Source organism: Elephantulus edwardii, unplaced genomic scaffold (genome assembly GCF_000299155.1).
Source record: "Elephantulus edwardii isolate Elephantulus edwardi_28Jun2011 unplaced genomic scaffold, EleEdw1.0 scaffold00031, whole genome shotgun sequence".
Lineage (NCBI taxonomy): Eukaryota > Metazoa > Chordata > Mammalia > Macroscelidea > Macroscelididae > Elephantulus > Elephantulus edwardii.
The window spans coordinates 2,930,824-2,945,923 of record NW_006399781.1 but is presented as its reverse complement, the minus strand read 5'-3'; the positions used below and the strand labels follow the sequence as shown (position 1 = coordinate 2,945,923).

General features: G+C 35.0%; 1 protein-coding gene across 3 annotated transcripts in view; it reads right to left on the bottom strand.

Moving 5' to 3' along the window:
* Window positions 1–15,100, bottom strand: part of FXR1 (fragile X mental retardation, autosomal homolog 1) — a 49,715-nt gene that overhangs the window by 16,779 nt on the left and 17,836 nt on the right. For all 3 annotated transcript variants that reach the window (XM_006884045.1, XM_006884043.1, XM_006884044.1), the window contains exons 7-9: window positions 14,202–14,374; window positions 9,299–9,377; window positions 5,641–5,750 (exon numbers count right to left, since the gene is read on the bottom strand). In XM_006884045.1, coding sequence (XP_006884107.1) covers window positions 5,641–5,750; window positions 9,299–9,377; window positions 14,202–14,374 — 362 coding nt within the window. The remainder of the gene's footprint in view (window positions 1–5,640; window positions 5,751–9,298; window positions 9,378–14,201; window positions 14,375–15,100) is intronic.

The window sequence follows — 15,100 nt, the reverse complement described above, 5'->3', positions numbered from 1 at the left end:
TAGGAGATAGATACGTCTAGCTAAATAGGACACAAAATCTAGAATAAAATAAAATCTAGAATCATAAAATCAAATACAGCTGAACATTAACACGTTTTTGAACTATATGGAACATATTTCCATGAAGGCTTTTTTTGGGTCCACTATTATGGTTTGCTATTCTGGTGAATATCACTAATAGTCTATCTTGAAGCATTTTAAACTGTACTCATAATATCTGAGCATATATAGTTCAAACCTGTAAATTACATTTTTATTTTCCACTATGAGGTAAATCCTCACTGTGAACTCTGATAATTAAAGAACAGGTGTTTTATTTTTTAAAAAGAACAGAAAAATTTTTAAAAATTAAAAAATCAACACCCAAGAAATATTTTTCTGCACATTTCCAAAAGACAAGAAGCTAGAAAATATAAATGGTTCCTGAAATCTGGGGGGTTGGGGGGAGAATAAAACTTACACAAAGAACAAGGTGCTCACAGAAACTAGTCTGAGCATATGAAAAGGTAACATGCACATCCTCCAGAATGATAAAAGTATGAGAAAATTCAAGTACTGAAAGAGATACAGCAAAAGGAGCATTTAACTTCCTATAATAGTAGAGCAAGTGTGTAGGAAAAGTTAAAATTTTAAAAATGTAAATGCCATATAACCCACTGACCTAACAAGCCCACTTCCATGGATTTATTCAACAGTTATAACTCACAAGAAGTCAATGCAACACTGTGTGGTATGTTGCTGTCTACTATGTCTCATATTTACCCTATGCACATTATCTCTGAACCCTGATCTACCCTCATTACTCCAGTTATTGTGTCATCAATCCATCTCTTCCGGGGATCTTCCTCTCCTGAGCGGTCCCCCCTCCACTCTTCCAAGCATGATATATATTCTTCTCCAAAGACTGGTGCCTCTTGGCTACATGCCCAAAGTATGTGAGACAGAGTCTCAAATTCCTTGCTTACAAGTAGCAACTTGGTTTCACTTTTCTCCAGGGTAGACCTACTACTTCTCTTGGTGATCCATGCTATCTATGGTCAATACTCCTCTCCAGTACCACATATCAAAGGCATCAATAATTCTTCTGTCATCCTTGGTCATTAAGCTCTCTGTCTGGTTTAGGTAAACCTTAGTCTCTAGCCTGAGATATCCTTGCTCTACAGCACTCTGGAGAAGCCCTTGACAGATTTCACAAATGCAATTAATTAGTCTACTGATTCTGCCCATCCTCACCCTTCTACTCCCAACCCTCACCTCCTTGTATCCCCAACATGTTTTTCCCAGTAAAAAAAAAAAAAAAAAAAGAGACCTAAATATGAATGCTAACTACTTACTAAAATCTACTAAGTACTACGAGGAGAAAAGGAAAAGAACACACACACTTTTTTCCCCAAGTCACATTCTTCTGTACAACTCAAGTTTTACATTAACATGTAAAATATTTGAACTTAAATTTTGTAAAAAACTTTCTTTTCAATTGCCTATTCTACAATTCCAAAGAAGAATGCAGATTCAAAACAATTCAGATCTGACTACTTGACTTCAAGGTATATACATAACCTAGTTTGGAGACTTGAGGGGGAAATCTCTAAGTGCAAAACTATTTAGGTAATAATGCTACTGTATACATGCAAGAAAGATCTCCTCAAGCTAAGATGGGTCATCAAAGGCTTCTAGTTATAAACTGAAGTTCCAAGAGAATTTAAGCCATTTAACTTCCAAAATAGTATCCTCAATAACAAAAATGGAACTTCTGGATTTATTTAAGCATGGCCCTAAAAAATAGATTTATCTTACATAAAAATACAATTGTCTACCTTTTCTTAAAAAACACCTTAGAAAACAACACAAAAAAAATGTAATCCAGAACTAAATTAAGAGTTGAGTCTTACCACTCTTTGAATGCACAGGCATTGCCATCTTTTACCTTTGTCACGTACATCTGAAGCTGCTAAATTATTTCTAGGAATGCTCTGTAACCCATACTTTTGGTATAAAAATGGCAGTAACACTGATCAAAACTACAATCACAGGAAGAGTGCAGTAATTTCTCATTTATGACAGAAACCCAGATGAATTAGCTAACAAAAAAATTTCCATAATGGAAAGCTAACAGCCTGATAAATTAATCTAATATTGGATCAGATACTATTATCAAGCTTAGAAATTTATATTACAACTATTTACTAGCCCTGGCTAGTATATATTATTACTTCCAAAACGGTTTTTCAGGTGACGGTGGTACACTAAATGGATCACCAAGAAATAGAAAAGAATCTGAAAAAACATCAATTGTACCTGCTTCTATTCTGTAATTTACAACAGCAGCAAAAAATGTACAATCTACTTTTTCTGTGCACTATTATTATACACAGAAATAACAAATCCTTATGGGAAAGGTGTGGTTAAGTTCCTTGTCAACCTGGTTGGATCATGATACTCAGAGGTTTGACAATATATAATGATGTAGTTACTACTCTACTGCATGATCCAATGTGGTTGTCTTCTGTTTTTGTCTCAGGCACTTGTTCTTTGGAACCTCACCATGTCAGTGAGAGAAAAAAACTCATTGCTGTGGAGTCAGCAGCGACTTTCAAGCAGGTGGTTATAGGTTATAAACTGCTGACGGAATTGTCTGTCTTTATCCCAAGAGTCACTGGTGGATTTGAACTGACAGAGATGCATCATATTTGAGTTTGCAGCATAACACTCTAGAGACGACCCCACCAGAGCTGCCTAATAATAAAGGGAAGGTATAATTGCAAGACACTGTTAATTTATCTCAAATACATACTGAATAATGGTAGGAGGGCTTATTTGTTACTTTTTGTTAAAGCTCTGTCGATCTATCAACAATCTGCGTTATGCAAATGACACAATCCTGCTTGCTAAAACTGAAGAGGACCTCATGCACTTGCTGCAGAGGGTCAAGGACGGCAGCCTCCAACATGGACTGAGGTACAATGTCAAGACAAAGATTCTCACCACAGGACCAATTGGAAGCATCAGGATGGATGGTGAAGAGATTGAGATTGTTCACAGCTTTAGTTTGCTTGTGCACAGCTTTAGTTTGCTTGGTTCCACAGTCAACACTCTTCGCACCAGTAGCCAGGAAATTAAAAGGCGTATTGCCATGGGAAAATCTGCTGTTAGGGACCTCTCCAAAGTACTGAAGAGCAATGGTGTCGAGACGAAGGTGCGTCTGATACAGGTCATGGTCTTTGCAATCACTTGTTATGCATCAGAGAGTTGGACAATGACCAAGGAGGATAGAAGGAGAATTGATGCCTTTGAGCTGTGGTGCTGGAGAAGAGTATTGAGAATACCATGGACTGCTAGGAAAACAAACAGATTTGTCCTGGAAAGGGTTAAACCGGGTGGCTCCTTGGAGGCAAGGATTCTGAGGCTCCATCTAACACACTTTGGACATGTTGTGAGGAGAGACCGGTCCTTGGAGAAGGACGTCATGCTTGGGAGGGTGGAGGGACAGCACAGGAGGGGAAGACCCTCTATGAGGTGGATTGATTCAGTGATTGGGGCAATCAGGATCAGAGTGTCAGAGACAGTGCAATTGGCACAGGACAGAACAGAATTTAGGGCTGTTGTACATAGGGTCGCTAAGAGTCGCAAGAGACTCGATGTCACATAACAACAACACAACAAACAGGATGTACTCAATGGAAATAGGCATTAAAAGCTATGATATTGTAGCTAATGTTAGATGGATCTTAGCTGAAAGCAGGGAATACCAGAAGAATGTCTATCTGTGTTTCGTTGATTATGCAAAGGCATTTGACTGCGTGGATCATAACAAATTGTGGCTGACTCTGAGAAGAATGGGAATCCCAGAACATTTAATCGTGCTAATGTGAAACCTATACTTGGACCAAGACACAGTTGTCAGAACAGAGCAGGTAACACTGCATGGTTCAAAATTGGGATGGGTGTATGCCAGGGATATGTCCTATCTCCATACCTTTTCAACCTGTATGCAGAGCAGATTATCCGAGAGGCTGGGCTCTATGAGTATATGTGTGGTGTCAGGATTGGTGGAAGATCTATTAACAATCTGCGTTATGCAGATGACACAACCCTGCTTGCTGAAACTGAGTCCCACAAGGATAAATATTGTATAAAACCATTATTGCAGAATGAGTATAAGGATCCAAGAGGCGTGGGAGAGGTTAGAAGCAGAGGGATGAGGATGTACAGGGGTCCGGAGGATTAATCATGAGGTTGTACGATTTGCTGGGTGGGGGGTGAGGGAAACTGAAATAATTTGTTCTTGAAAACAATGTATTCAAAGTTTGTAAATAAACTAGTAAAAATGTTTTTAAAAATGCTGCCATTAAAAAAAAGTTAAAGGAGGCAGAGAGATTGGAATTATCATGCATTGCTAGTAGGATTGTAGAATGGTGCAGCCAATCTCGCAGGCAATTTGGTGTTTACTATATAAGCTGAACAAAGAGATCCCGTATGACCCACTGCTACTCCACTGAATATAGCCCAAAGAAAAAAGAAATGAGACACAAATGGGTATTTGTATATCTATGTTCACAGTATCATTATTCAGAATAGCAAGAAAATGGAAACAGCCTGAATGTCCATCAACAAATGAAGGGCCTGAAAAATTACGGTACATTCACACAACAGAATACTATGCAGCACTAAAGAGCAATGATTTCATAAAATACTACATAACATGAGAATCTAGAATGCATTATGCTGAGTGAACTAATGCATAAGATCAATATGTAAAATAAAATAGAAAGATAACCAATAAGATGTGTATAAAAGTCCAAAAAGGGAAGGGGAGAGGGGCCAGAGGGAGGAAATGAGGAGAGGGGAAAATCATTAAGATAGTTGAGTCCAGTGGGTGAATGGGGAAGTTGTAAAGGAATAAAGAAGTTCCAATTCGGACCTGTAACACTAGGGTAACGGTAGACATAAATCAATGGTGATTGATTTTATAAAACACAATGTATAAGTGTATAAATCACAATGTGAATGAAGGAATGCATGAAGCAGAGTGAAGTACAATATTTACAAAGCTAGTAGGCAAACCAATATAATTTTTTTTAAAAAGAAATAAAGGAGGTTCAAATAAACCAGATGTTCTGCTAGAGAAGGAGGGGTAATCTGTTCCAAGTGGATCTGATTCAATGATAAACAATAAGGGGCGGAGGGCGGGCACAACATAAAAAAGAAAAAAGGAGATGGCTTCCTTTAATAAATTTGCTTATAATTTGCTTTAAAATTGCTTATAATAAATTTGTCAATAATTCAAGTATAGTTTCTAACTAGAGTCAAAACAGTGAACGATAATCTGAAATGAGTAAAAAACAACTAAAGATAAAACAACAAGTGTTGGGATTATAAACCAAACTGAAATTGTGTAATAAGATTTTATTATTATTATTAAACAGAAAAAACCAACAAAGAACTCAGGATCTCACAACTGAAAGATAAATTGTTTCTAAAGTGTAAGGTAATTTTACAAGGCACAGAAGAAAAATAAAAAGCAAACACACTGTTAGAGGGTTTGTAGCTAAACAGATCTACAGCAATTTCAAAAAATAATATCGAATATAAAACAACTTTTTAGGTCAGATAAGAAAAAGAGGTAAGGGAATTACTTACATCTTCTCTAGGTAGTTTATTTTCATTATCTCCTTCAATTCTCACTCGAACCACACCAGATTTGTCCACTATTTCCTGAATAACTTTGCCATTTTTTCCAATTACTTTTCCTTTAATAAAATAAGTTTATTAAGTTAAAAATACTGCTATCCTTTCATTAACAGTACTATCAGACTGTAACAGCCAAGTAAACGCTACCAATTTTTTTATTCTCAATTAGTTCATCCTGAAGACTACCAAGGAATTTAAATTTTGATCACCTATTTTTCTTCCATATAACTGGAATTAACAATGCTCCTGTCATGTAAGACATTTTAAAAAGTCTTCTCAGTTTATGTCTTCTCATGGCTTATACCTCTACCCCATTTTAAAAGCCTACATATATAAATAAACATAACAAACTTATTTTGTTGCTCATGATTTTATTTATTCTTCTCATGGACATCATAATTCATACAACAAATCTAGCAATCTTATTTTTAACTCCATATTTCTATTTGACCAAAATACCTGTGAAACCAAGATACTTTTAAAATTAATACTCTTGTCAGTAAAATAGAAAGCTTACATAAAGTATTACATTTTACACTGAAAAGTGTGTACTTTTGCACCTCAATGCAAGAACATTATGATATATGACATGCATGTTGCCTTGCTTGATATGGAAAACACTGCAAGATGATATAAAATTCAAATTATCTTCTCCACATTTTACTTGTGAGTCTAGCAAAATGGAGTTACTGAATATCTAATAAATTAAAGAACTAAAGAGAAAATTCTCTTATTCCTAGAAATTTACTCTTTAGTTATATATACACACAAAACATTAAAAATAGTGCATACCATTTCTTATAACAGAAATATTGCAGTAACAATTAGTTTATGCATATATGTACTCTCTGAAAAGCGAACAGAAGAACCTTAATCGTATTATATCAACATCCCCAATCTTTTAAATCAAATCAGGAATCCATTTCCACAAATAAAAATTCCACCACCACCCCAAGAAATAGACTACTAATTGAAAGGAGTTATAATTGAAGTTTTTCTACTGCATGTTTGAAAAGAACAGTTTCCATTAGAAAATTAAAGGACAATAGTAAACTCATCAATACAGCAAAAAAACACTCTTATGTGTAGGACTGTTTCAGTCGACTATTCATATTCCCAAACATTCTTCCCCATTAGTAACTCAATGTTAAAGCATAAACACAAAATGGAGAAGGAATTCACATCTATGATCTGAGGAGTCCTATGAGCATATAAAAGCCAACTTCATTATTAGTACAGCAAAGTTTAAGGAGTAACTTCACCTCTGACCCTGACAAAACAAGCTTTTCTAACAAATGAAAAGTCATGATCTATGAAGATCCCCCCCGCAAGAATCTTCACCCTTTATTTCTTGTTAACTAAGCCAGAGTGACATCCATCAACAACCTTTTGGGGTCCTTGATAGGGACCTACCTGAAAAGTTTTACTTAGTCCCACCAGGGACTGTCAATATTTTAACTGATCAAGTTTAAATACCAGGACATACTGACAAACTGGAGCAGACCTGTAGTATAAATGGAACATAAATGCTAAAGGGAAAGAGTAGAGACGTGATTAAGGAAAATTTTAAGGAGTTGAAACGTTTTGATCCATTTTCAAATCCATGTTCACATACTTTTTTTTCTTCTGATCTGGGAGGAGTGAGAATGATCAAGATCTACAACTCTTGGAACACAAATGCAAAGGAATTGTTTTTGGAAAGGGAATCTTCTCTGAGACTTACCCACCAGTGTCCTCACTTCTTTTTATGCCCCATTCCTCTTTTTTCTTTAACTCAGACTAAGAATTCACTACATTTTATACATAGTAGTCAATGAAAATTCTTAACACTATTCCAGAATATGTCACCAATATGTAACAGGTGCTGTTACTCTTTATTTCCTGAAGAATACATAAACAGCCCAAATAAAATCCAACCAAGATAGTATAAAGGGGAAAACAGACATTAACAAATTCACACAGCAATGCACTGGTAAATGAGAACAATCTGAGAACGAATATACTCAGTTTCCTGATTTTGGAAATACTGGGAAATTTTACTCAATACCACAATCTCCTGAAGGCAAAAAATTACTAAGAACGAACCCATCTCCAAATCATTTTTACCACTAAGGAAAATGAGTAAAGTGAAATTCTTATTAGAGTAGCTACCACACTATTAGCACTTAATAGATGAAAATTACTGTCTATGATTTAAATATATTTTCAAAAGCTGCTTTCTTGACAAGTAATTTCATTTGACAAAGATAAACATTTGATACCTCAATATTCCAAAAAGCCAGGCAAGAGTCTATGCTTATAGAAATCTTAGAATTGCAACATCTATCTCCAGTTTACCATACAATTAAAAATGGTAGAAATAATAAAGCAAAGTCTACAGAATCAGCAGTGTATTATGTATCCAAATACTTCAGTACAGCTTAAAATGAAAGCTTTTTAAATTCCAAGAAATCATGCTGTAAGCTAATTTCCCTAAATCAACGACTTGTCACTAGCTGAGACAATTCTTTGTAACGGAAGCTTTTGCTTCACATTAAGTTAACACAAACACAATGGTAACTAATAAATTCTTTTCTATAGTCAGATGTAGACCCCAATTCAAAAAATAGTACTAAAGAAGCGGAAACAATTTCCTTAAAAAAAGATAGTAAGGGGGAAAACCTCATCCATTTCAACTACCATTGTGTTGATGTTTCTTTATATTGAATGTTAAGGATGATAACTGAATAGTTAATCAAAAGTTTTTCAAATGCTGCAAAACCTACTTCTAAGATAAAGTACAAATACAGTGCTAGCATATACAACTCACCTCAAGCTATGTTTATTTAATCATTACTTCTAAGATAAAGTACAAATACAGTGCTAGCATATACAACTCACCTCAAGCTATGTTTATTTAATCATTGCTCCTATCTCAAATTTTTGTCACTTAACTTACAACCTATAGCTTTCATTTATGGTGTCAAAATCTTAGTAAAACCTCTCCTCATATCATTAGCTAGGGAGCTCTGGTGGCCTAATGGTTAAGAAGCTGTGCTGCAATGAAGACACACAGTTCAAATCCATCAGCTGCTCCAAGTAGAAGAGCAAGCAATCTCCTCTTGTGCGTTTAACTGCCTCGGAAAACTTGTTCGCCAATCTGCTATGGGTCTGATCCAACTCGAGAGTACACAAAAACAACTTATCATCAGCACTATGGTTCTTTACTGCTATGACGTCTTACCTTACTCTATGTCTTTTTAACAATTACTATTTATTTAAGGCCTATTCTATATAAGCTTATTACTCTAAACGGAAGAAAAATATTACCATAAACATCTTTTTTAAAAAGTTCTGTCAACTTTGGTGGATATATGAATGATAAAAAGACATCTTAAGGGAATGAGTACAGGGAAGAGCCCAAAAAAATGAAGAAAAATGATAACGACAAATGATCTTAGTAATGAGTCACTCCTTACAGTACCTTTACTTTTTAGCCAATGACAAATACCTAGGTGTGGTCATATGTAATGTTACCAAGAAAAAAGCTAAAACAAGTATTACTATCCAACCGCTTTTCCTAAATGAACTTAATTGAACTTATTAAACATTTAATAAAATTACCTACCAACAAGATTCCTAGGAACCTGAATAAAGTCTTCCACAAATTCCAAGAAACCTCTAGCCTTTTTTACAGCATCAGCACTCTGTAGAAGGGAAAACAACAAACATAACATCCAACTCTGAACAGCCAATACTCCAAAGCAGAAACATGAGAAAGGAGTCAAATCTCTACTATTATTATGATGCTTTACTTAAAAAAAAAAAAAAAATTAAATAAATTAACCAAAGCCTTCAGCTTAACAGACGTCTGGAACCAGCCTTTATGACTCCTGTCTAGCCCCTGTGAGCCTGACGTGCTCATTCATAGCCAATGCCCTTATAAATTGGTAGTTTCCTCTACAGGCTGGGAGAAAAGGATAATAAAGATTTGTGATTTCTAGTCTCAGAGAGTTCCAATTCAAGACAGGAAACCCCAGTCCCTGGCTGTAATCTGCTCTGTCATTGGAATGATGCACTCCATCCTTGATTGGGGATAGAAAGAATTTTGTTGAGCTGTGTATCACATGAAATTTATGAAAGCACAACTATCCTAATAAATCCAAATCACTTGTTTTTTAATAGTCATATTCAAGCACCTGATGAAGAGCCACTTAACATTAAGCCAAAGCAATGCCGGTCTTAGCATTGGAAGAATGTTAATGGAAATTATGGACAAAAAGATTTGGTTGCTTGATACCCTCCATCATCCTTGCCATTTAAAATATTGTGCAACCAGAGAAAAGACAAGTAGAGTTCAAGTGTGTTGAACGTTTCCACATACTCAGCTCCTCACTGGTTTGTTTTAATGTTTTTCTTCCAGTTTTTTCTTTAGTTCTTTAGAACAAGTACTTTTTCCATCACTAAAAGCATGGGTATGAATTATAATGATAATGGTCTTAAGTGCTCTCAATTTGCCTCTGCACTGCCCAGGAAATAGTCAAGTGAAAAATATGTTGAAATTCTTAATATAAAGATTATCATATTTAGAAAACATTTTATGTCAGTAGGATTTATTGTTCAGTGATGATATATTTAAAACTTTTGTGTATTTCAGTGGAAAAGGAAATTTTACATTAATACTAAAAATATTTTAATGAAAAAAACAAAAACCAAACATGGGTATGGAAGGCAAAGTTTAAACACAGGATCAGTCTTAGAAGTTATGGGAAGGGAGGAAGAGGGGAGTGAAAATTAATGGATGAGTTGAGTGAAAAAAAAAGGCAGGACACAAAGGATTAATTTGATAATTATTTAATTTACCAACCAAAGCAAAATGTCTTTGAATGATTGTATGAAAATCAATGATTTGCCTACTGCAATGACATTTCAAGTTAAGTAATTTATGAAGTCCTAAAAAAAAAAATCAATATTTGTTTAAAAAAGCTATAAAGTAATAAAACTGTCAGTAGTATTTGAAATAAAAACTGTTAAAAGTCTATAATGTCTTTTTGTGTAGCTATTAAATGTTACAAAGCTATTGAGTCTTCCAATTTTAACCTAATAGAAGTATGTTGTCCCATGCCCATAATCTATGTTGTGATTTTTTTCACGTAAATAGAAAACACTAACAAAATCAAACTGTCTTAATTGCTAAATTGTTTAAAAATTGACTCTTAACATCGAACATGCAAAAGTAGCTTTTAAAAAATTCCTAATGCTGTGAGTCAAAAGTTTTCTCTCATACATACTGATAAATAGTAAAATAATTACTTCTAATGGGTTCATCTTAAAAGACTAGAAAGAATAGAGAATGTGTCTAAATTTATAGTTTTTATAGTTTTAAATTCCGCTTATAATTTGGAACTTGTTAACAAACATCTACTTTTTACTAAGCCAAAATATACTGTGTTCAACTACATTAAATGAAAGCTCTTTAAAAAATTTTATCCATCTTCAAAAGCTGTAAGGCTAACAGTACTATTCTCTTCATTTGTGCATTGAAAATGTTCATTTACAGTGGCACTCTAAACCTATTTAAAATATATTGCAGGTTGTTGATTAGTCTTCCCCCTGATCCTTACACTACAATCTTCTTCAATAGTGAAATACCTTTGAATAGTCAATAAAACACGGAATCCATCTTCTGGGATTCTCTTTCAGTCAAGTCCACCAGTCATCTCTAGTACCATAGCCTCTTCTAAATCCAGTTTGACTTTCTCTGTCATATACTGTTTCGGCCAATTTTATTAATCTTCAGCAAGATTTTACTACTGCGTGGTATTACTGTTACCGTTCAGTAACTTTGACATATTGCTGGATGAACTTTAGCAATGAGAACATATAATGGATCTCTTCCAGTCTGCTGGCCAGTTAGCTGTACTCCAAATTTCTTGGCATAGATTTAAGAGCGTATCTACTGGGGGTGAGTAAGATTGGTGTTGCTGTCAAGAGTTGTAATGGCCAGCACATTAGACAATAGTGACATAGTGATAAGAAGCTGTGCTGCCGTCTCAAAGATGCAATCTGAATCCACCAGTTGCTCTGCAGAAGGATTTAAATCCTCAATTTCAGCAACCAAGTTCGTATCATCTGTAAAGCACAGGTTACTGATGAGTCTCCCTCCAATCCTGAAGCCATACTCCTCTTCATAGAGTACAGCTTCTCAGAATACAGATTAAACAGGTATATAGAAAGAATACAACCCTGAAGTATTCCATTCTCAATTTTAAATCATTCCGTATTCTCCTCTGTTCGCACAACAGCTTCTTGGGCCAGGTATAGATTTTGCATGAGCACAATTAAGTGCTCTTGGACTTTTATTCTTCTCAATGTCTGCCACAACTTGTTATGATCCACACAGTCAAATGCTTTTGCATAGTCAATAAAGCCCAAATGGACATTCTTCTGGTATTCTTTACTTTCAGCTAGGACATCAGCAATGATATCCCTGATGCCATGGCCTCTTCTAAATCCTGCTTGAACTACTGGCAGTTACCTTTGTACTTTTCTAGCTGTTTTTAAATAATCTTCAGCAGTATTATGCCTGCATATACTATTAATGATATTGTTCAATAGTTTCTACATTCAGATGGATCACCTTTGGACTGTTTCCAATCCGCTGGCCAGACAGCCGTCCTTCAAATTTCCTGGAAGGTGAGCACATCCAGAGGTGCATCTGTTAAATTAAACAAGTCAACTGGTGGTATCTCGTTGATGCCTGGGGCCTTATTTTTGCCAATGCCTTCAACATAGGGTCTACTTCCTCCTTCATTACCACTGGCTCCTGTTCATATGGTACTTCCTGAAATTTTTCCGTGTCAATTAGTTCTTTTTGTTACAGTGATTCTTGTGTATTCCTTCCACCTTCTGTTGATGCTCTGGGTCATTCAATATATTGCCTTTCATTATTGAGACATGAGGCTTAAACCTGTTTAACTCAGCTTGAAAAATGCAAAATGAGTTCTTCCCTTTTTAGTCTCCAATTCGAGCCCTCTGCACATTTCATTATAATAATTTGCTTTGTCATCCTGAGCTTCCCTTTGACATCTTCTGCTCAGATTTTTTAAATTATTTTATTTCATTATTTTTTGTGTGTACCGTCAAATCGGATCTGACTGGTACAGGAGGAGATTGTCCCTCCTTCTCTAGCATAGCACCTGGTGGAGTCAAACCACGTATTTCTGGAATTGCAGTGCAGCTACCTGTCACTAGGACACCAGAGCTCCCTAAGATCAGATTTTTTATTTAGCATGTTTTCCTTTTGTTTTAGCTTCTCAACACTCCAGTGTAATTTTTAGAGTCTCTTCTGATACATATTTAATTTTTTTTTTCTTTCTCCTCTATTTTTATAATGACCTGCTTGCTTTCTTCATGGATGATATCCTTGCTATCTTACCATGACTCATCACTTCAGTCACTGGTGTTCAAAGCCTCAAACATATTCCTCAGATGATCTTTAAATTCAGATGGAACTGATTCAAGATTGTATCTTGGGTCCTGTGGACTTATTTTCTTTTTTTTTTTGGCCTCAAATTTAAACTTGCATGAGAGTAATTAATGATCTGACCCACAGCCTACCCCAGCCCAGTTTTGAATATTGATAATGAGCATGTCCAACAATATCTTCCACAAATGTAGTCTAATTCTTATGCAGCCCATCAGGTGAGATCCATTTGTAAAGTCTTTTAAAAAGGTATTTGCAATGAATAAATCATTGTAAATACAAAATTCAATCATTTCCTTTCCAGTCTCATTTCTATCACTAACTACTGTTCCTTCTTCATTGTTTCCTACTTTTGCATTCCAGTTCAGTAAACTGCGGACTGCAAGCTCTGGTAAAAATTCTCCATTTCTTCATCTTTGGCTCCAGATGTAGAAGCATATATTTGAATAATATTTGTGTTAATGGGTCTTCCTTGCATGCATATGGATATTACCTTATCACTGAGAACATTGTATTTCAGGATGGAACTTGAAATTGACGTTTTAACTATGAATGCAACACCATTCTTCTGTTTTTCATTTGATAAAAATTAAGAAGCATCAATTATTACAAATATGAAGGGAAGTTGGTCAAAATCCTTATTGTACTGCTTATACCTAATAATGTATTTGATAATAAAAAGGCATTAATAACATTAAAAAAGTAAAAAAATATTTAACTTATGACAGTACTATAAACCAGACCACTTGAAATGGGGGCAATTTATGCTATTTACTACAGACAATGACTGAATACAGAAACTATTTGAAAAATTGAATAAATTACTTGTAATGGGCATAAAACTGATTTAAATTCAGGACATATGCAGTGCTTATATGTACAATACCCTGTTAACCTGCGCACAAGTAATAACTCAACAATTTTAAATAAATCTCCCCTAAACTGTGTTTCATTAGCAAACTGATAATTAAATAAACTTTAGCAAACAACAGATGGTTAACATGTTAATAATGCAGTAAAAAAACATAAAATGAAAAAAACTTACCTCTCCATAGATCCTAAATGTTCCAGTATCTTCATCTAGCTCGATAGCCGTAACTCCAGGAACCTTCCTAGCTTGCTGTATGTTACTACCATGTGTGCCTATTGCCAGACCCATTAAATCTTCTCTCACAACAAATTCCTCATGAAAAGCTGCTGCAAGTTGTTTTGTACACTACGAAAAAAAGTAAATTATAACTTATTAAAAAATTTTATCAGTATATCTAATTATGATCAAATAACTCACTTTCCATAATTATTGATAATTAATTCTCATCTTTCAAACTATATGAATTCCCTGTTGGGAACTTTCAAATAAAGGCAGTGGTCAATGTATCCTAAGGATAAAGAATCCTCAATTTCCAAGATTTTACACACATACACACACACACACACACACACACACGCACGCACGCACGCACGCTGGGGTGGGACAAGGAGTGGAGCAACACTAACAAAATAAGCATCCTGGGACAAGACAGAAGCAAAACAATCATGGGGCAGGTTACTTTTGGGTTTTGGTTTTTTTAACTGCATGGTAAGTTATCTTCTAGTTGTAGGCCTACTCTTATACTGCACAGTGAACTTGTTGCTGAAGGACATGAGTGGCAGGTAATATAATCAAAATGAAAAGGATTCACAAAAAAAAACCCACTTAACACAGCTGAGTATTACTTTTTAATTTCTATGTTCTTTGGTATCATCTAACCCTAACCATGAACACCAAAAAGCTCTTAGTATAATAAAGCATAAAATACCCAGAGCTGAAAAAAGGATTAATTCTTTAGAAGCAGTAAGTATCCGACCCAAACTTCGTCCTAAGTTCCATTATCTAATAATCAAGTAATTTAAAGCACAAAATTTGATGAGTATGTGTCTGAAAAGAAAAATTACAAAACATTA